This window comes from Hyla sarda, chromosome 5, assembly GCF_029499605.1.
Source record: "Hyla sarda isolate aHylSar1 chromosome 5, aHylSar1.hap1, whole genome shotgun sequence".
Lineage (NCBI taxonomy): Eukaryota > Metazoa > Chordata > Amphibia > Anura > Hylidae > Hyla > Hyla sarda.
Window position 1 is genome coordinate 209,205,371 of NC_079193.1, and position 21,864 is coordinate 209,227,234.

The following is a 21,864-nucleotide window of genomic DNA, read 5'->3' on the forward strand; positions in this document are numbered from 1 at the left end:
CCCCCCACCAATAAGAATGAAAAATGTATCGTAGGGCAGTGTTTCCAAAATGGAGCCTCCAGCTGTTGCAAAACGACAACTCCCAGCATTTCCGGACAGCCACTGACTGTCCAAGCATGCTGTGAGTTTAGCAACAGCTAGAGGCACCCTGTTTGGGAATCACTGGCGTAGAATACCCCTATGTCCAACCCTATGCAATCCCTAATTTAGTCCTCAAATACGCATGGCGCTCTCTCACTTTGGGGCCACATATGGGGTATTTCTGTACTCTGGAGCAATTGGGTTAGAAATTTTGGGGGGCTTTTTCCCCTGATGAAAAGGAAAAGTTGGGTGCTACACCAGCCTGTTAGTGTAAAAAAATGTAATATTTTACATTAACGTGATGGTGTTGCCCCATTCTTTTTATTTTCACAAGAGGTAAAAGGAAAAAAATACCCCCAAAATTGGTAACGCAATTTCTTCTGAGTACAGAAATACCCCATATGTGGAGGTAAAATGCTCTGTGGGCGCACAACAAGGCTCAGGAGGGAGAGCGCACTATGTACATTTGAGGCCTAAATTGGTGATTTGCACAGGGGTGGCTGATTTACAGCGATTCTGACATAAATGCAAAAAAATACATACCCATGTGTGACCCCATTTTGTAAACTACACCCCTCACCGAACGTAAAAAGGGGTATAGTGAGCCTTAACACCCCACAGGTGTTTGACGAATTTTCGTTAAATTTGGATGAGAAAATGAAGAAAACGTTTTTTTTTCACTAAAATGCTGGTGTTACCCCAAATTTTTCATTTTCCCAAGGGAAAATAGGAAAAAAAAGCCCCCCAAAATTTGTAACCCCATTTCTTCTGAGCAAGAACATATCCCATATGTGGATGCAAAGTGCTCTATGGGCGCACTACAATGCTCAGAAGAGTAGGAGCTCCATTGGAATTTTGGAGAGAAAATTTGTCCGGAATTGAAGGCCATGTGTGTTTACAAAGCCTCCATAGGGCCAGAACAATGGACCCCCCCCCCCCACATGTGACCCCATTTTGGAAACTGTACCCCTCATGTTATGTAATAAGGGGTACAGTGAGCATTTACGCCCCACAGGTGCCTGACAGATTTTGCAACAGTGGTCCATGAAAATGGTAATTTTTCATTTGCACAGCCCACTGTTGCAAAAATCTGTCAAACGCCAGTGGGGTGTAAATGCTCACTGCACCCCTTATTAAATTCTGTGAGGTGTGTAGTTTCTAAAATGGGGTCACATGGGGGGGGTCCACTGTTCTGACACCATGGGGGGCTTTGTAAACGCACATGGCCCCTGACTTCCATTCCAAACAAATTCTCTCTCTAAAAGCCCAATGGTGCTCCTCCGCTTCTGAGCATTGTAGTGCGCCAGCAGAGCACTTGACATCCACACATGGGGTATTTCCATACTCACAAGAAATGGGGTTACAAATTTTTCTCCTATTACCTCTTGTAAAACTGTAAAATTTTGGGAAAAAACTGCATTTTAGTGTCATTTTTTTTTTTTCCCATTTACACATCCAACTTTAACAAAAAGTCATCAAACACCTATTAAGGATCACTGTACCCCTTGTTACGTTCCTTGAGGGGTGTAGTTTCCAAAATAGTAGGCCATGTGTTTTTTTTTTTTTTTTGCTGTTCTGGCACCATAGGGGCTTCCTAAATGCAACATGCCCCCCAAAAACCATTTCAGCAAAATTAGCTTTCCAAAAGCCAAATGTGACTCCTCTCCTGAGCATTGTAGTGCTCCAGCAGAGCACTTGACATCCACACATGGGGTATTTTCATACTCAGAAGAAATGGGATTACAAATTTTGGGGGGCATTTTCTTTTATTACCCCTTGTAAAAATGTAAAATTTGGGTGACAACCAGCATTTTAGTGAAAAAAATTAATAAAATCATTTACACATCCAACTTTAACGAAAAGTCATCAAACACCTCTGGGGTGTTAAGGCTCACTGGACCCCTTGTTACCTGCCTTGAGGGGTGTATTTTCCATTATAGTATGCCGTGCTTTTTTTTTTTTTTTTTGCTGTTCTGGCACTATAGGGGCTTCCTAAATGTGACACGCCCCCAAATTTCAGAAAAACTCACTCTCCAAAATCCCATTGTCGGTCCTTCCTTCTGAGTTCTCTACTGCGCTCGCCGAGCACTTCACATACACATATGACGTATTTCCTTACCTGAGAGAAATTGTGTTACAAATTTTGGGGGGCTTTTTCTCCTATTACCCCTTGTAAAAATTCAAAAACTGGGTTTACAAGAACATGCGAGTGTAAAAAATGAAGATTTTGAATTTTCTCCTTCACTTTGCTGCTATTCCTGTGAAACACCTAAAGGGTTAACACACTTTCTGAATGTCATTTTGAATACTTTGAGGGGTGAAGTTTCTATAATGGGGTCATTTATGGGGTATTGCTAATATAAAGGCCCTTCGAATCCACTCAACCAGTCCCTGAAAAATTCAGATTTGGAAAATTTTGTGAAAAATTTGAAAATTGCTCCTGAGCTTTGAAGGCCCTCTGATGTCTTCCAAAAGTAAAAACATGTCCACTTTATGATGAAAACATAAAGTAGACATATTGTATATGTGAATCAATATATAATTTATTTGAAATGTCTATTTTCCTTACAAGCAGAGAGCTTCAAAGTTATAAAAATACATTTAAAATTTTTTCATCAAATTTTGAAATTTTTCACCTAGAAATGATGCAAGTATCGATGAAAATTTACCACTAACATAAAGTAGAATAGGTCACAGAAAAACAATCTCTGAATCAAATTTATAAGTAAAAGCATCCCAGAGTTATTAATGTTTAAAGTGACAGTGAAGACAAAAAAACTGAAGGATGCACTCCGTAGTGTATTATCATCAGATGAAGGGCATAACCGCACAATGTTAACTGTGCTTACCAGATGTAGTAACTTTTCGCAGGTCCCCAAATTTAAGAAACCTTATAGCACCTAGTAGATTTAAGTCTATTAATTTGCCCACCATCGCAGCTATTCGAACTGCTGCCCCTGGTGCTTTTCCTTGTAATCGGACTCGGTGCATGTGTTGCGAGATGATGGGCGATCCAGTTTTTTCTTTTATGTCACACATAACTAAGTTTTTTCATTAAAGATCACCTTACCTGTGATAGCTCTTTTGCTGTTTATCTCCTTTCTTGTACCTGTGGGCTTCAATACGTGCGGCGCACGGTTCAGACCGTGCGCTCATGTATGAATAAACACAGGTCCAATATAATATAAAAGACGGGTTTATGCTCCATAGCGTTTCCCGACATTTGAAGCTTAAACATAATAGCTGCATAGATAGTATAAAACTTACTATTTTGGAAACCATTCCAGTACAGACACCCAATCGTATGCAGAGATTAAATAATAGGGAGGCTTTTTGGATTTTTTCCTTCCAGATCGTTTGAATGAAACCCTGGAAAATGCACGCTAATTACTAAATTTTATATTTATAAGTTTATTTATGCTTTTTATTTATATAGAAAGACATTTTTTTTATTTTTTCATATAATTTATTTATTTTTACTTTTATTTATATTTTTCCAATGTAATATATGTTTTAATTTTATATATATATATATATATATATATATATATATATATATATATATATTCTTTACATGTATGTATGTGTATCTATTATTGATTCTGTATTTATGAGTACATTTTGTATTTTTAAACATAAAATATTATTTTTAGTATGTAAGGGGTTAATTCCTTTCCCTGAATGGGTTAAGAACTTTCCCTGTCTGTACTGCCTTCCTACATGCTTGAAGAAGCGGAACTCCCGCGAAACGCATTGCATTGTGGGTAATTAAACACCCTGAATTTTATCTTGGTCTCAGTGCTTGATTTTACCTTGCTTTCGTTTGGAGGAGAATTTTATCTAAAGTGACAGTAGTCAGATGTGCAAAAAATGCTCCAGTCCTTAGGGTAAAAATGGGCTCCATCTCCAAGGGGTTAAATTGGGCTCACCTGGCATCTAATTATCACAGATATCCGAGATTGTTTTCAGTGATCAAAAGAGCCCTGAGACCAAATGCCATCCATGAGTTGAACAATAAAACAGGAAAGCAATTATTTTCCAACAACTAAATCTTCTCTCAATTAAACAGTATGTAAAACATTTAGTGTCTTTACCCAAATAGTAGAGGTACAACCTTTAAAGAATCCCATATTCCCACAGTATTCCTACAGTTCCACCTGTTCCATCCCAGCTCTGCTGCATCTTTACATTTCACAAGTACTCACACCACCAAAAAATTGTCTCAGGACGTTATCTGTCCTTGGTCACATGACTTTATATAAACTAAAGGACTACTTCTTCATCATCTTTCAGATCCCTCTTTGAAATTCAGGCCCCTCCCCTTCTCACCCAGCTCTTTCCATGCTGCCACTGCTAAGATACGAATCAGAGCAAGTGCAGTGATGAAACTCCTCTCTCTGCAAAGAGGTACCATTGGAAATGTAGTTATCATTAGAAAACCATATCAATGGGCAAATAGAAACCAAGATGGCTGAAACGCTATACATACCACTCAGCTATGACAGCCATACAGGAGAACCTCTATATTATTCTCTAATAATAGCCTATACCGCACTATTTAAGCAAAAAACAAATATGAGAGGGGTACATTTTTTTTTAAATCAACTGGTGCCAGAAAGTTAAACAGGTAAGTATCCTTCCAGTACATGTCAGCTTCTATATGCACCACAGGAAGTTATTTTCTTTTTAAATTTCCTTTCTGTCTGACCACAGTGCTCTCTGCTGACACCTCTGTCCATTTTAGGAATTTTCTGAAACAGGATAGGTTTGCTATGGGTATTTGCTCCTACTCTGGACAGTTCCTGAAATGGACAGAGTTGTCATCAGAGAGCACTGTGGTCAGACAGAAAGGAAATTCAAAAAGAAGAGAAGTTCCTGTGGAACATATAGCAGCTGATAAGTACTGAAAGAATTAAGATTTTTAAATAGAAGTAATTTACAAATCTGTTTAACTTTCTGCCACCAGTTGATAAAAACATTTTTTTTTCTAGGGGAGTACCCCTTTAAAGGGGTACTCCACCCCTGGCATCTTATCCCCGTCCCCTTAATGCAAGTGTTACGCCGAGCGCTCCGGGTCCCTGCTCCTCCCCGGAGCGCTTGTGGCGTTCTCCTCTCTGCAGCGCCCCGGTCAGACCCGCTGACCGGGAGCGCTGCACTGACACGGCCGGCGGGGATGCGATCCGCATAGCGAGACGCGCCCGCTCGCGGTTCGCATCCCAATCTCCTTACCTGTCCCGGTCCCCGGCTGTCACGTCCTGGCGCGCGCGGCTCCGCTCTCTAGGGCGCGCGCGTGCCAGCTCTCTAAGATTTAAAAGGCCAGTGCACCGCTAATTGGTGCCTGGCCCAATCAGTGTAATTAGCTCACCTGCTCCAGGCCTCACTTCCCCTTCCCTGTATTGCCGGATCTTGTTGCCTTGTGCCAGTGAAAGCGTTTCATGTATGTCCCAAGCCTGTGTTCCAGACCTTCTGCGGTTGCCCCTGACTACGACTCTTGCTGCCTGGCCTGACCTTCTGCTACGTCCGACCTTGCTCTTGCCTTGTCCTTCTGTACCACGCCAGTCTCAGCAGTCAGAGAGGTTGAGCCGTTACCGGTGGATACGACCTGGTTGCTACCGCCGCAGCAAGACCATCCCGCTTTGCGGCGGGCTCTGGTGAATACCAGTAGCAACTTAGAACCGGTCCACCGGTACGGTCCATGCCAATCCCTCTCTGACACAGAGGATCCACCTCCAGCCTGCCGAATCATAACAGCAAGTCTATGGCAGGGGGCGTGATGACCGCCATGCCTCCTTCCCATAGACTTGTATTGACGGGGCGGACCGTGACGTAACGATGCTCTGGCCCCTGTATTGCCCGTCATTACGTGCAGAGCGATCTCGCTCTGCGCAGTAATGATAGCGGGGTGCTGCACCAGCGATCCACGGGGTCCCCAGCAGCGGGACCCCGGCGATCTGACATCTTATCCCCTATCCTTTGGATAGGGGATAGGATGTCTAGGGGCGGAGTACCCCTGTAAGAGTACATCTTCAAGTCTCTTACAGATCATTTCTAAAGGTTTTTCCATTTTCTTTGTATCTGTTAATTACATATATCCAACATATTTTGCTGTGCAGTACTATAATGTTTTGGATATTGTTTATGTAATTACATAATAGATGGGTTTACAGCTTTGTATAATAGATACAGTGTGCACTTTTTCACTGCTATGTTCTATGTAACTACCATAGATTAAAGCTACACAAGCTATTTCTGTTAATAGCTATGTGTTTAAATAGAGATATTGAAGCAGCACTTCCACTATGAGATTTGGTGTAGGATCCTGCAATCCACATAGTCTGGGTCAAGGCTCAATAGTAGACATATGAAGAAAGTTTGCAGCACTAAGGTTCAGGTAAAAATTAGGATTATTTTATTCCATCCAAAATGTGATGTTTCGGTCGCCACATGCTTGAAAATGGTTGCACTTTGGACGGAATAAAAAAGTCCTAATTTTCACCTGAACCTGAGTGCTGCAACCTTCCTTCATATGTGTTTAAATAGACATAACTGCAAACACACAGGCCATGAAAATTGCACAAAAATCTATATTTTCCCACAAACCCATAGAAATCACTACCTTACAAATAATTACTGTATTATAACAGGTGAATTTTGTATTTTAAAAGACCTTTAATTTTCTGTAAGGTAGACAAAAAGGCAACTGCCTTCAATGCACATGCTGCTTGTCCGCTTAATTGATTTGATATATAAGGTGTTATTTTTCCTTGTAAACCTTTCATCTACATCAGTTTTAGACACTCTTCACAGGCTTTTATTCTTTGAGCACTAATATCAAGTTGCATGAAACAAGCATAAATCTGACATGCAAGAACAGAGCTGCAGAGACCCTGTACAAAATAAGGCTTCTCAAATGTCCTGCAGGCCCCTGGCTGTCAGATTACATTGAAGTTAGAATAGAGACCCTTCCCTGTTGTACATCTTACGTCAGAGAGCTTACTGCATTTAGGACATACATTTGTCAGTCCTCTTCTCTAATTATACTTAAACTGGGTGAAAAGGGGACCACTTGTTCTTTGGAAGCCAGCTTTCGATCGTGTGAAGTTTTTTGCCATCACCAGTTTTTTGCCATCATGAATGGGAAAACAACATAAAGGAAGCCTTGTCTGGAGTTTATACTGGTCAGTAAACAGCTGTGATCTACACAGAGGAAACAGAGAACTTCTTGCAGCTCCATCTTTTGAAATCTCAGCAGAATATAGATTTCCACTGAGTAAGCATTCACTATGAGTACAGCCAATAAGATTTCCAAGACTTCCCTAGTGAACTCTCTGGCCAAAAGGTATGATCCGAAAGATATACAAAATCAAGGGCCCACTAATGTGCAGAAGGCATTACAGACTCCTTTAGCCTCAAAGACTCCAACAAGCAAGAACATTATGGATACAAAGCTGGACTTTTTAAGCCATAAAATTGACACTCTTTTGTTGGGACATGACAATGTTTTTGAAAAGCTTGAAAATATTTCACAGGATATTGTGGACATTGAAAAAGACCTGCAAGTGCTAAAAATAGAGAACCCAACCACCGAAAAAGTACATCAGGAAAAAGAAACATCAGAAGTTAAAAATATGATTTATGAAATGAAAGGACATTTTCTGGAAATGATCAGCCACCTATCATCAATAAATAAATATTCCGAAGAGCAGGCAAAAAGACTAGATGGAGTTGAAAAGATACTACTTGGTACACAAGGAGTGATCCATTACCTAATGGAGCAGATAAAGTTATCTACATTGTTTGAGTTTCTACAGAGAAGACAATATTCAGCACAACCCCCAAGAGCTGACAATAAAATAAACACAAATGAAAAGAAAGGTAATAATAGAAATAAGGGAAAAAAGTGTATAAAAGTTATTGAGACCAAGAAGAAGAAAAATGGTTGTTTGAAAAAAAGACACCGCAAGGTGAGCTAGATCGATAACAGTTGCATATCATGCTTATAAATCCAAATAAATAGAAGTATAGTTTTCTGTACTACAGCTAATAATATTTATAGTACATTATGCATGTTGACAGTTGCTAGGATGTTTTATACATTTTGTAGTTTATAGGACGGTATACTTAAATTTCTTTAGAATTGTGTTTATATGTGTGATTTGGTTTGCATGTGTTTGATTTGTACGATTTGTGTTTAATCTACATGGCATATCAATCAATATAGATTTCTGTATTTTTTATTTTTTTTGAGGGGGGTATCCTCATGTCTATAGGGCCCATAGGCATACAGTAGGCTCACATGTATGTAGCTATGTGTGTCACTTTAGTTGTTATTCGGGCTAGCCAAATGGATGTGAAGTTACTTTTTTAGCCATGTAAGTATAAAAGGCAACTTTTAAAAAGAAAATAAAAAAAGGCTACTCTGCAAGCTGCCAGCAGAGTGGATTAAAATATAAATCACATAACTAAGCCAAAAGAAATACACTTTCTCTACATACAATGTGACAAATTGAACAAATGATTTACAGTTGTTACAAAACATTTCACAAAATATTTGAATTGACATAGAATTGACAGACATGGGGCTTAGTCTGCTGCCTTTATTATCGCAATTCAAAATTATGCAAACTGATACATTTTAATATCACTTTGAATTCCTAAAAAATTTATGACACAAACTGCAGTGGCAGTTAAAAAATAAAAATAAAAAAATGCCAGAAAAAAAACTGTGTGGAAAACCTAGCCTGAGCATTGCAATTTTCACAATAACAAAAAAACAAAAATGAATGTAAACTCAACCTCCTTTTGTTCTTGGAAGTAGCCAAACTCAGAAACCCAGAATATTGACATATACCCAATTTGTTTTAAATCATCCATATAATATTTTATTATATCTGTTTTCTTAATATTTGATCTATATCTTATTACCTATATTGACAGTTGACAGATAGCGAGTTAAAGTTAATTAAAAAATGTTTTTAACAAATTATCGTGCACACATGTTCATGTATGTAAATGGGCTTTTACTTTAAAGGGGTACTCCGGCGCTAAGACATCTAATGCCCTATCCAAAGGATAGGGGATAAGATGCCTGATTGCGGGGGTCCCACCGCTGGGGACCCCCGTGATCTTGCACGCAGCACCCCGGTTACAATCAGTCCCCGGAGCATGTTTTCTTCGAGTCTGATTACTGGCGATTACGGGGGCCAGATCATTGTGATGTCACTGCCCCACCCCCGTGTGACATCAAGCTCCGCCCCCTCAATGCAAGCCTATGGGAGGGGGCGTGACAGTGATCGCCAGTAATCAGACCCGGAGCGAACATGCTCCGGGGACTGATTGTAACCAGGGTGCTGCGTGCAAGATCACGGGGGTCCCCAGTAGGGATCGATCGATATCGTTTTTTTAGGGACGATACCGATACTCGGTGTAGGTTAGGGCCGATAGCCCATAACTTATACCGATATTCCGGTATAAGTTATCGGCTATTTATCCCCCCGCGACACCGCTGCAGATCATTGATTTAAAGTGGGCGCTTTAAATCAATGCACTGCAGTGGCTTTTGCGGTGCCATAGACCACCGCCGCCACCCGCTTCTCTCCCCCTGCCTGTCTGGGGGTCCTGAGACCTATCACAGTCATCGCCCCCCCTGACCCGCCGCACCGCGACCACCCCCCCCCCCCGACCCACCGCACCGCCCGGCCCCATTGCCTCCCGCCTCCCCGGTTTTATAATTACCTGTTCCCGGGGTCCACTCTACATCTGGCTCCGGTGGCGTCCTCCTGAACTGTCACTGTGCGCACTGACGGTGACGTCACATCGCGCACGTCACTGCGCACAGCGTAACGCAGGTCGCAGCAGGAGCAAGAAGCGTGGGCCCCGGGAACAGGTAATTATAAAACTGGGGATGGGGGAGGCAATGGGGCCGGGGCGGTGCGGTGGGGGGTGCGACGCGGTGCGGTGGGTCAGGTCGGCTTATCGGCAAGGTAATTGCCGACACCGATAATGCCCAAAATCGTGATTATCGGCCGATAATATCGGCCATCTCGATAATCGGTCGATCCCTAGTCCCCAGTGGCGGGACCCCCACGATCAGGCATCTTAAGAGTCCTGATTTTAATGGGATTCTCCCACACGGAAGAATTCCCGCAGCAGATGTTTCAGCTGTGGAAATCCTAATACCGGAGTCCGCAGATATGTCAATTTTTTCTGCCGAGTCCTCGCGGAAATGCATAGCTTTTTATAAGATGGCACATTTTAGAGCAGTCCTACCGCAGGCATGTTTTGCCGATGCTCTGTTGTTGGTAAAATGTCTTAAGACTGTGGAATTTCCATGCAGAATTCCGCAGAAGAATAATGCACTGACATTTCGCTGCAGCAGAGCACCATTGATTTCAATAGGATTCTCCTGCACTGTGCACATGGCGGAATTTCAGCGGCAGATGTTTCTGCCTTGGAAATCCTGATACCAGAGTTCAAGAAAAAATAGATATGTCTATTCTTTCTGTAGAGTCTGCATGGAAATACATTGCCGTCTATGAGATGGTGCATTTCAGAGCCATCCTAGCCGCGACATGTTCTGCTCCGTGCAGACATTCCACCATCTAAACAAAGCCTTAAAAAGTACCTGTCACCAAATAAACTTTTCTAAACTAACTCAGGCTATTTTCTGTAACTACTCCTAACACTCCTCCCACCCTTAAAAAAAATTCACAGCTTTAAAAAGCTCTGTATCATACCTTTTATTATTGATCACATAGTGCAATCTCCCAGCAGAAGAAAGTGGGCGTTTCCCAGCAGGCATGACATCACTGAAGCCTGGTAGGGGACCACTTCCACCCTCACATGGCTGCAGTGCTGTGGTAAATAGAAGACCTCAGGCTCTGTGCATCTTTCAGTGAGGCGCTATGCATCTTTCAGTGAGGCTATTTGCAGCTTTCAATGAGGCTCTTTGCAACTTTCAGTGAGGCTTTATGCAGCTGTAAATCAAGCTCAGTGCAGAGAAACACTTCCTAAGTTTGGTCTCCTGCCAGGCCGGGAAGAGACCAAACTCACTTTATTAATTGTGTCAGAGAACAGAACAGAGCCACCTAGTGTCCATTTTTTCTATTACATTTTAAACATATTTATGTTGATAATTTTAAAAGCAAGTGAATAGGAAAGTGTCTGCTAAATACACAAGGTACACTATATTAAAAGTTTTATTTGGTGACAGGTACTCTTTAAAGGGGTGTTCCAGGATTTTTATTTGACTATGCTACAGGGGCTGTAAAGTTAATGTAGTTCATAATATAGTGTCTATACCTGCGTGTGACAGTTTTCTCACAATTCGTATGTGATTTTCACCCCAATATTTATTTACAACAGCATACAAAATGACTGTTGTCTCGGATTTTTCCCAGGTTTCAATGCGGCCGAGACCTGACTCACTAGTCAGCTGATGACAGGGAGCCTGTCTGCCTCAATGGGTGGAGGGATCAATCTGCAACTAATGCAACAGCTGTAGGCACCCTGATTGAAAACCACAGGTCTTTTGAATGGATGCAGCTCATTTATGTTTCAATGGGTGGGGTGGCTGATGTATGGGAGGGAAGAAAATGGAATTATGGGATTTGAAGGCAAAAGAAGAAAACTCAAACAGGAAATACCAGTTCACAAAAAGCGAGCCACAGTGTTATGGTAATCTCACAACATAGCTATTTAGCCCCAAGACAAGCGTAGAACCTTCCTAAGCATGTCCATTACTGTCTGCCAGGTACGTACTAAAATCACCTTATGGTGGATAACCGCTTTAAGGTGGCCTCACACATGCCTAGTATGTAGTACAACTAACATGACAAAACTGCATTCATTTTACAGCGAATTGCAGCAATTTTGCCATGCTTTTTTTTCCCCCTGCAAATTTCAAATGTAAGAGTAATCAAGAGGCACACACAGAAATCTATATAGCTCCTAGCTGTGGTATTCTAGCAGGCCTAAATTATAGTAAATTTGGTGCATGGCAATCACACCCCCTTCACGCAGAACTATGCCCCCTCTGGGCCAAATGTTGCTCGCTTCGTGAGTGCTGCAAGAGATTTGCACAAAACCTGTGCCATGCCTAGACTGTAATATGTTCCCCTCCTTATTTTAACATGTTTCACATGTAAAAGATTGCATGGCCAATAACCACATTTCTCAATAAAACACTGCTGCATGTGTAAACCCAACCTAATGGTAATAAAAAGGCAGCATCATATTATTGGATTGATACATATTCTGACAACTACCACCTATGACAGAGATACTTATCCAAATTAAGTTTTCATATTGCATTAAGGAAGTTACATGACTTATTTTCTGTTACCAGATCAGTACAGTCTATTCTACTTTCTTTTAAAGGCAGTGCTAATTCCCTGTTTATTTTATTTAAATCTCCTGCTAGCAGATGTTTTTTGAATTCAACATATGCTGCTTTACAGAGCATGGCACCTGTTAAAGATACAATTCCACATGGCTGTGTAAACACACACTGATGGCCTGGCTAATAAGTTACTGTTCTGTACCAGAATGATATTTAGGGTATCTGAACATGGACTTTTAAAAGTATTTAACCTTTTTTTTTATAGTTAGGTTATGTGCACACTTAATCTGTGATTCTATTACATTTGACTGCAAGAAAAGCACACTATGACTTTTTTTTTTTTACCACAGATCTGCAGCATTTTTCAGTATACTAAATGTGGATTGGGCTTTCAAGATCTCAACCACACAAATTCTGTGCTAAAGTGCAAGCTTCAGATTTTGTGATGGGGACTATAGCAGAATTCTGTTTTAAATTTTGATTAATTTTTGTAGCAGAATTCTAACTCTGCATCTGAGTTTTACCTAAGGTTGTGATATATTGTATTTCAAATTATAATTTTATTATAATAAAATAAAAATTGAGAATGATGGAAATTGTCCATCATTGACATGCAAGGCTATGAGCAGAATACAGGCCACTTACTAAAATACAGTGGGGATCAAAAGTTTGGGCACCTCAGGTAAAAATTTGTATTAATGTGCATAAAGAAGCCAAGGAAAGATGGAAAAATCTCCAAAAGGCATCACATTACAGATTAGACATTCTTATAATATATCAACAAAAGTTAGATTTTATTTCCATCATTTACACTTTCAAAATAACAGAAAACAAAAAAATGGCGTCTGCAAAGGTTTGGGCACCCTGCAGAATTTATAGCATGCACTGCCCCCTTTGCAAAGCTGAGACCTGCCAGTGTCATGGATTGTTCTTAATCATCATCTGGGAAGACCAGGTGATGTTAATCTCAAAGGTTTTAAATGCCTAGACTCATCTGACCTTGCCCCAACAATCAGCACCATGGGTTCTTCTAAGCAGTTGTCTAGAAATCTAAAACTGAAAATAGTTGACACTCACAAAGCTGGAGAAGGCTATAAGAAGATGGCAAAACGTTTTCAGATGTCAATATCCTCTGTTCGGAATGTAATTAAGAAATGGCAGTTATCAGGAACAGTGGAAGATAAAGCAAGATCTGGAAGACCAAGAAAAATATCAGACAGAACAGCTCGCAGGATTGTGAGAAAAACAATTCAAAACCCACGTTTGACTGCACAATCCCTCCAGAAAGATCTGGCAGACACTGGAGTTGTGATACACTATTGCACTATAAAGAGATACTTGTACAAATATGGTCTTCATGGAAGAGTCATCAGAAGAAAACCTCTTCTATGACCTCACCACAAAAATCAGGGTTTGAACTTTGTAAATGAACATATAGACAAGCCTGATGCATTTTGGAAACAAGTTCTGTGGACCGATGAGGTTAAAATTGATCTTTTTGGCCAGAATGAGCAAAGGTACATTTGGAAAAGAAGGGGAACAGAATTTAATGAAAAGAACCTCTGCCCAACTGTTAAGCATGGGGGTGGATCAATCATGCTTTGGGGTTGTATTGCAGACAGTGGCACAGGGAACATCTCGCGAGTAGAAGGAAAAATGGATTCAATAAAATTTCAGCCAATTTTGGATGCTAACTTGATGCCATCTGTGAAAAAGCTGAAGTTAAAGAGAGCATGGCTTCTACAAATGGATAATGATCCAAAACACACCTCGAAATCCACGGGGGATTACATCAAGAGGCATAAACTGAAGGTTTTGACATGGCCTTCACAATCTCCTGACCTCAACATAATTGAAAATCTATGGATAGACCTTTAAAGAGCAGTGCATGACAGACAGCCCAGAAATCTCAAAGAACTGGAAGACTTTTGTAAGGAAGAATGGGCAAAGATACCTCAAACAAGAATTGAAAGACTCTTGGCTTCTACAAAAAGCATTTACAAGCTGTGATACTTGCCAAAGGGGGCAGTACAAGATATTAACTCTGCAGGGTGCCCAAACTTTTGCAGACACCATTTTTTTGTTTTCTGTTATTTTGAAAGTGTAAATGATGGAAATAAAATCTAACTTTTGTTGACATGTTATAAGAATGTTTAATCTGTAATTTGATGCATTTTGGAGATTTTTCCATCTTTCCTTGGCTTCTTTATGCACATGAATACAAATTTTTACCTGGGGTGCCCAAACTTTTGATCCCCACTGTAGCTCATATTCTTTGTGTGTGACAACATAGCCGATAGCCCAGGCAGCAAGAAAGCAGTAGGGAATTAGAAAACCCCACTGCCCCTGTCCTATTTTAAGATCACTTAGGGTTTTATCTCACACATACGCTATTTTTCAATGTTATAAATGATTGTAAAAATAACACCATGAATTTTAGATTTTGTATTACTGTCATGTTTGGGCAGGGAAGAGTGAAGCCCTAAACTCACCAGCTTTGCCCTGCCTACTTTACGTACCTGCCCTAGGCAACGGGTCCACAACCACGGTGACAGTCCCTGACAGTCCCACATGCAGGTAGTCAAACATCAACAAAATAAACTATAATACAGACGGAAGTCGGGACACTGTATGGAATCGCACACACTAACAGAAATAATAACTAAACATAGACACACAATACATCTCCCTCAATATCTGTATATGGAAGTGCACACATATACAAATGAGAGAGTGACTGCTTTATATAATACTAAAAAAGTTAAAACATGACCAAGAGGGGACTCTAGATATCTGTGCCAATCTCTACCACGTGATAGTCCTCCAGAATTAAGTATGTGTATTCACAATCCTGTAAACAGAAGTATAACTTTATGTCAAACAACAATGATAGATCACATTGGAAAAAGTTTCCATATACACTGCAAAACACTGTGTATGAATAAAGCATTAAACATACATTTTGAGACATTTCTGACATATGAGGTACATGTACAGCATAACTGGCAGGTGCTGGCTGGCTATTTGATACATCTGTGTTGAGATGTAAATCAATGCACAGGTGGGTTTACCTTAATAAAGGGGGTGTTCTGGTGGAAAACAAATGTTTTCAAATGAACTAGTGCCAGAAATGTATGTAGATTAGCAAATGACTTCTATTTAAAAATCTTAATCCTTCCAGTACTTATCAGCTGCTGTATGCTCCAGAGAAAGTTGTGTGGTTATTTCCAGTCTGACCACAATGCTCTCTGCTGACACCTCTGGCCATGTCAGAAACTGTTCAGAGTAGGAGCAAATGCCCATAGCGAATGTCTCCTACTTTGGACAGTTCCTGACATTGACATAGGTGTCAGCTGAGAGCATTGTGGTCAGACTGGAAAGAACATTGTGTAGCCATTGACTACAGCATGAGTGCATGGTTTGCCCCTCATGCAGCCATTACAATACAAGACAAGCCATGGCGACAGAGAGTACATCTTTGTAAGTGAAGAGAAAAATAGCAGGCTGTGCCTTTATGTTCCCCTAAAGTGAGCCACCGGGGAGCAAGAATAGAAAGTGTTTTTGTCATCATTCGATGACCCCGTTAACAAAGTAGGTTTGCCTTATGGGACCCTCAACTATTAACCAAAGTAAAGAATCCTTCCAAAGAGTGTCTTTTTTTTTCATCTTGACTATGCATTACAACATGTATCCTCTATCCACTGCTGTACTCCTTTCAGACATTAAATGTACAGTGCATTGATGTCAGTAAGATATAAAATGGTATAATGTGGTTTATTCTATGTTGATGCTTTAGGGAAACTGAGGACTCACTGCCAGGTTCCATCACAGATTATAACTGAATTCAGGGGATCCAAATTGTTATTTTATGGTTGAGGATTTATATTAACAAGTGACCAAAGCAAATAATCCCTTTATAATAAAAAAAATTTAACATTTTTTAACCCCTTAACCTGTTCAGGACCCATGACGTATGCATACGTCTTCACACCCTGGGTCTTAAGGACCCATGACGTATGCATACGTCATGGCGTTTTCCGGTCTCTGCCGCTCGCCGGGCAGAGATCGGAACTGGATGCCTGCTGAAATCCTTCAGCAGGCATCCAGGGCAAACGCCGAGGGGGGCCATGTAGGCCCCCCATGTCGGCGATCGCCGCAAATCGCAAGGGAAATCGCCCTTGCGATCTGCGGCGATACCGGGCTGATCGGGTCTCTGGGACCCGACCGCCCGGTAATTTCGCATGATCCCGGCTGTCACAGACAGCCAGGACCATGCTGGAGTATCGGAGCGAGGTGGCAAGCCTGCCACCTCCTCCGATCCCCTGCGATCCATCGGTTAGTTAACCGACCAATCGCAGGAGGGGGGGCGGTTACTTCCTCCCGTCCTGCCCGGCCCCTGAAAGTCCGGAGAGGACGGGAGGAAGACCGGAGGACGCGGCGGGGGACGGGGGAGTGCTGGGGACCGGCCCCGGTACTTACCTCGTCCCTGAAGACCCGGATCCAGACGATGAAGACGGCGGCAGCGGCGACAGGTGAGTCGATCTTCAGCCGCGGTCGGGCCCTTTACAGCAATGCACGTCGCCGTAAAGCGACATGCATTGCTGTAATAGGACCCTGTAAACTACAACTCCCAGCATGCCCAGACAGCCCTTGGCGTCTGGGCATGCTGGGAGTTGCAGTTTTGCAACATCTGGAGGTCCACAGTTTGGAGACCACTGTGCCCTTCCAGATGTTGCAAAACTACACATCCTCAGCATGCCCTTACTGTCCAGGCATGCTGGGAGTTGTAGTGCTGTAACATCTGGCCCTTCAGATGTTGCAGAACTACAACTCCCAGCATGCCTGGACAGTTTTGGCATACTGGGAGTTGTAGTTTTGCAACATCTGGAAGGGCACAGATTGGGAACCACTGTATCAGTGGTCTGCAAACTAGTCCTCCAGATGTTGCAAAACTACAACTCCAAGCATGCTGGGAGTTGTAGTTCGGCAACATCTGGCTCTAAAGATGTTGCCGAACTACTACTCCCAGCATGCCTGAGAATGTTTGGGAGTTGTGGTTTTGCAACAGCTGGAGGCACACTGGTTGGGAAACATTGTTTCCTAACTCAGTGTTTCCCAACCCGTGTGCCTCCAGCTGTTGCAAAACCACAACTCCCAAACATTCTCAGGCATGCTGGGAGTAGTAGTTTTGCAACAGCTGGAGGCCCCCCCCTGTGAATGTACAGGGTACACTCACATGGGCAGGGGGCTTACAGTGAGTATCAGGCTGCAAGTTTGCGATGCAGCAAATTTTGCGCGGCAGCTCAAACTCGCTGTAATCCCCCGCCCGTGTGACTGTACCCTAAAAACACTACACTACACTAACACGAAATAAAATAAAAAGTAAAAAACACTACATATACACATACCCCTACACAGCCCCCCGCCCCTCCCCAATAAAAATGAAAAACGCCTGGTACGCCACGGTTTCCAAAATGGAGCCTCCAGCTGTTGCAAAACAACAACTCCCAGTATTGCCAGACAGCCGTTGACTGTCCAGGCATGCTGGGAGTTTTGCAACAGCTGGAGGCACCCTGTTTGGGAATCACTGGCGTAGAATACCCCTATGTCCACCCCTATGCAAATCCCTAATTCAGGCCTCAAATGCACATGGCGCTCTCACTTTGGAGCCCTGTGGTATTTCAAGGCAACACAGTAGGGCCACATATGGGGTATCGCCGTACTCGGGAGAAATTGACTAACAAATCTTGGGGGTCTTTTTCTCCTTTCACCCCTTATGAAAAGGTGAAGTTGGGGTCTACACCAGCATGTTAGTGTAAAAAAATAAACTTTTTACACTAACATGCTGGTGTTGCCCTATACTTTTCATTTTGACAAGAGGTAAAGGGGAAAAAAGCGCCACAAAATTTGTAACACAATTTCTCCCGAGTACGGAGATACCCCATATGTAGGCGTAAAGTGTTCTGGGGGCGCACAACAAGGCCCAGAAGGGAGAGTGCGCCATGTACATTTGAGGTGATTTGCACAGGGGTGGCTGATTGTTACAGCGGTTTTGACAAACGCAAAAAAAACAAAACCCCACATGTGACCCCATTTCGGAAACTACACCCCTCACGGAATGTAATGAGGGGTGCAGTGAGAATTTACCCCCCACTGGTGTCTGACAGATCTTTGGAACAGTGGGCTGTGCAAATTAAAAATGTTGTACAGCCCACTGTTCCAAAGATATGACAGACACCAGTGGGGGGTAAATGCTCATTTTATGCCTTGTTACGTTCCTCAAGGGGTCTAGTTTCCAAAATGGTATGCCATGTGGGGGTTATTTTGCTGTCCTGGCACCATATGGGCTTCCTAAATGCGACATGCCCCCCGAGCAAAATTTGCTCTCAAAAAGCCAAATATGACTCCTTCTCTTCTGAGCATTGTAGTTCGCCCGTAGTGCACTTCAGGTCAACTTATGGGGTACCTCCATAATCAGAAGAGATGTGGTTACAAATTTTGGGGGGTATTTTCTGCTATTAACCCTTGCAAAAATGTGAAATTTGGGGGGAAACACACATTTTAGTGATTTTTTTAAATTTTTTTTTTACGTATGCAAAAGTCGTGAAACCCCTGTGGGGTATTAAGGCTCACTTTATTTCTTGTTACGTTCCACAAGGGGTCTAGTTTCCAAAATGGTATGCCATGTGTTTTTTTTTTGCTGTCCTGGCACCATAGGGGCTTCCTAAATGCGACATGCCCCCGAGCAAAATTTGCTCTCAAAAAGCCAAATATGACTCCTTCTCTTCTGAGCATTGTAGTTCACCCATAGTACACCTCAGGTCAACTTATGGGGTACCTTCATACTCAGAAGAGATGGGGTTACAATGTTTGGGGGGTATTTTCTGCTATTAACCCTTGCAAAAATGTGAAATTTGGGGGGAAACACACATTTTAGTGAAATTTTATTTTTATTTTTTTACATATGCAAAAGTCGTGAAACCCCTGTGGGGTATTAAGGCTCACTTTATTCCTTGTTACGTACCTCAAGGGGTCTAGTTTCCAAAATGGTATGCCATGTGGGGGATTTTTGCTGTTCTGGCACCATAGGGGCTTCCTAAATGCAACATGCCTCCCAAAAACCATTTCAAAAAAACGTACTCTCCAAAATCCCCTTGTCGCTCCTTCGCTTCTGAGCCCTCTACTGCGCCCACCGAACACTTTACATAGACATATGAGGTATGTGCTTACTCGAGAGAAATTGGGCTACAAATATAAGTATACATTTTCTCCTTTTTCCCCTTGTAAAAATTCAAAAATTCGGTCTACAAGAACATGCGAGTGTAAAAAATGGAGATTGTGAATTTTCTCCTTCACTTTGCTGTTATTCCTGTGAAACACCTAAAGGGTTAAAACGCGGACTGAATGTCATTTTGAATACTCTGGGTGGTGCAGTTTTTATAATGGGGTCATTTGTGGGGTATTTCTAATATGAAGACCCTTCAAATCCACTTCAAACCTGAACTGGTCCATGAAAAATTGTGAGTTTGGAAATTTTGTGAAAAATTGGAAAATTGCTGCTGAACTTTGAAGCCCTCTGGTGACTTCCAAAAGTAAAAACACGTAAATTTTATGATGCAAACATAAAATAGACATATTGTATATGTGAATAAAAAAAAAAATTATTTGGAATATCCATTTTCCTTACAAGCAGAGAGCTTCAAAGTTAAAAAAATGCAAAATTTTCAAATTTTTCATAAAATGTTGGGATTTTTCACCAAGAAAGGATGCAAGATACCACAAAATTTTACCACTATGTTAAAGTAGAATATGTCACGAAAAAACAATCTCGGAATCAGAATGATAACTAAAAGCATTCCAGAGTTATTAATGTTTAAAGTGACAGTGGTCAGAATTGCAAAAAATGGCCGGGTCCTGAGGTGTAAAATGGCTGGGTCCTTAAAGGGTTAAGGACCAAGCCCATTTTCACCTTAACCCCTTAAGGACACATGACGTTCTCATACGTCTCCATTTCCGAGTCCTTAAGGACACATGACGTATGAGAACGTCATGTGTTTTACCGGCCCCCCGCAACCATCTGCAGCGGAGCCGGTGCCCGATGCCTGCTGAAATCGTTCAGCAGGCATCGGGGCATATCGCCCAGGGGGGTCATTATGACCCCCCATGTCGGCGATGGCCACAGATCGCTGGACAATTCAGTCCAGCGATCTGCAGCGGATTCCGGGTCAATCGGGTCTCCAGTGACCCGATGACCCGGAATTACTGGCTGATCGGGGCCGTCTCTGAACAGCCAGACCCAGCAGGGGTGAGGTGGCACTGGTGCCACCTCACGATCGCCTTGATTCGTCGGCCGGATTACCGGCCGACCAATCAGGGCGCCTGCTGCGGGTGTCACTCCCGCAACCCGCTCCGCCCCTCTTCCGGAGGACGTGAGCGGGTGCGGGACGTGCACCCCGGGTGCTGGGGACCCCGATCCCCGGCGTCAATGTTGGGATCGGGGCCCCAGGAGCAGCGGCGGCGGCGGCGACGACGAGGGACTGACCTGTGCGGCGAGGATCGTTGGAGGTGAGTGACAGCCTCCTGCTGTTGCTTAGCAACAGCTCCCAGCATGCAAAAAGGGCATGCTGGGAGCTGTAGTTATGCAACAGCAGGAGGCAGACCACCACAACTCCCAGCATTCCCTTATGGGCATGCTGGGACTTGTAGTTTTGCAACAGCTGTAGGCACATTCTTTCTATGGAAAAGTGTACCTTCAGCTGTTGTATAACTACAACTCCCAGCTTGCACAATCAGCTAAAGTGCATGCTGGGAGTTGTAGTGGTGCATCTGGTGGTTGCATAACTACAACTCCCAGCATGCCCGTTGGCTGTCGGTGACTGCTGAGAGTTGTAGTTTTGCAACAGCTGAAGGCACACTGAGTTAAGTAGCAAACCAGTGTGTCTCCAGCTGTTGCATAACTACAATCCCCAGCATCCCCAGCCAAAGTAGTATGCCTCCAGCTGTTGCATAACTACAAGACCCAGCATGCCCTTCCGCTGTCCGTACTTGCTGGGAGTTGTAGCTTTTGCAACAGCTGAAGGCACACTGGTTGCAAAACAGTGTTTCACAACCTGTGTGCCTCCAGCTGTTGCAAAACTACAACTCCCAGCATGCACTGATAGACCGTACATGCTGGGAGTTGTAGTTTTGCAACAGCTGGATGTTCCCCCCCAATGTGAATGTACAGGGTACACTCACATGGGCGGAGGATTACAGTAAGTATCCGGCTGCAAGTTTGAGGTGCGGCAAAATTTCTGCCGCAGCTCAAACTGCCAGCAAGAAACTACTGTGAACCCCCCGCCCGTGCGACTGTACCCTAAAAACACTACACTAACACACAATAAAATAAAAAGTAAAAAACACTACATATACACATACCCCTACACAGCCCCCCTCCCCAATAA

At 42.6% G+C, this 21,864-nt stretch overlaps 1 protein-coding gene across 10 annotated transcripts in view; it reads left to right on the forward strand.

Moving 5' to 3' along the window:
• The window catches only part of MYLK4 (myosin light chain kinase family member 4), a 186,982-nt gene that overhangs the window by 96,314 nt on the left and 68,804 nt on the right, over window positions 1-21,864 (forward strand). Inside the window, exon 1 of one of the 10 annotated variants that reach the window (XM_056521026.1) lies at window positions 7,340-8,045. The exons of the other annotated variants lie outside the window; for them this stretch is intronic. Within the exon in view, the coding sequence (XP_056377001.1) occupies window positions 7,365-8,045 (681 nt within the window). The 5' untranslated portion in view covers window positions 7,340-7,364. Of the gene's footprint in view, window positions 1-7,339; window positions 8,046-21,864 lie in introns of those variants that run through there. 10 annotated transcript variants of the gene reach the window in all.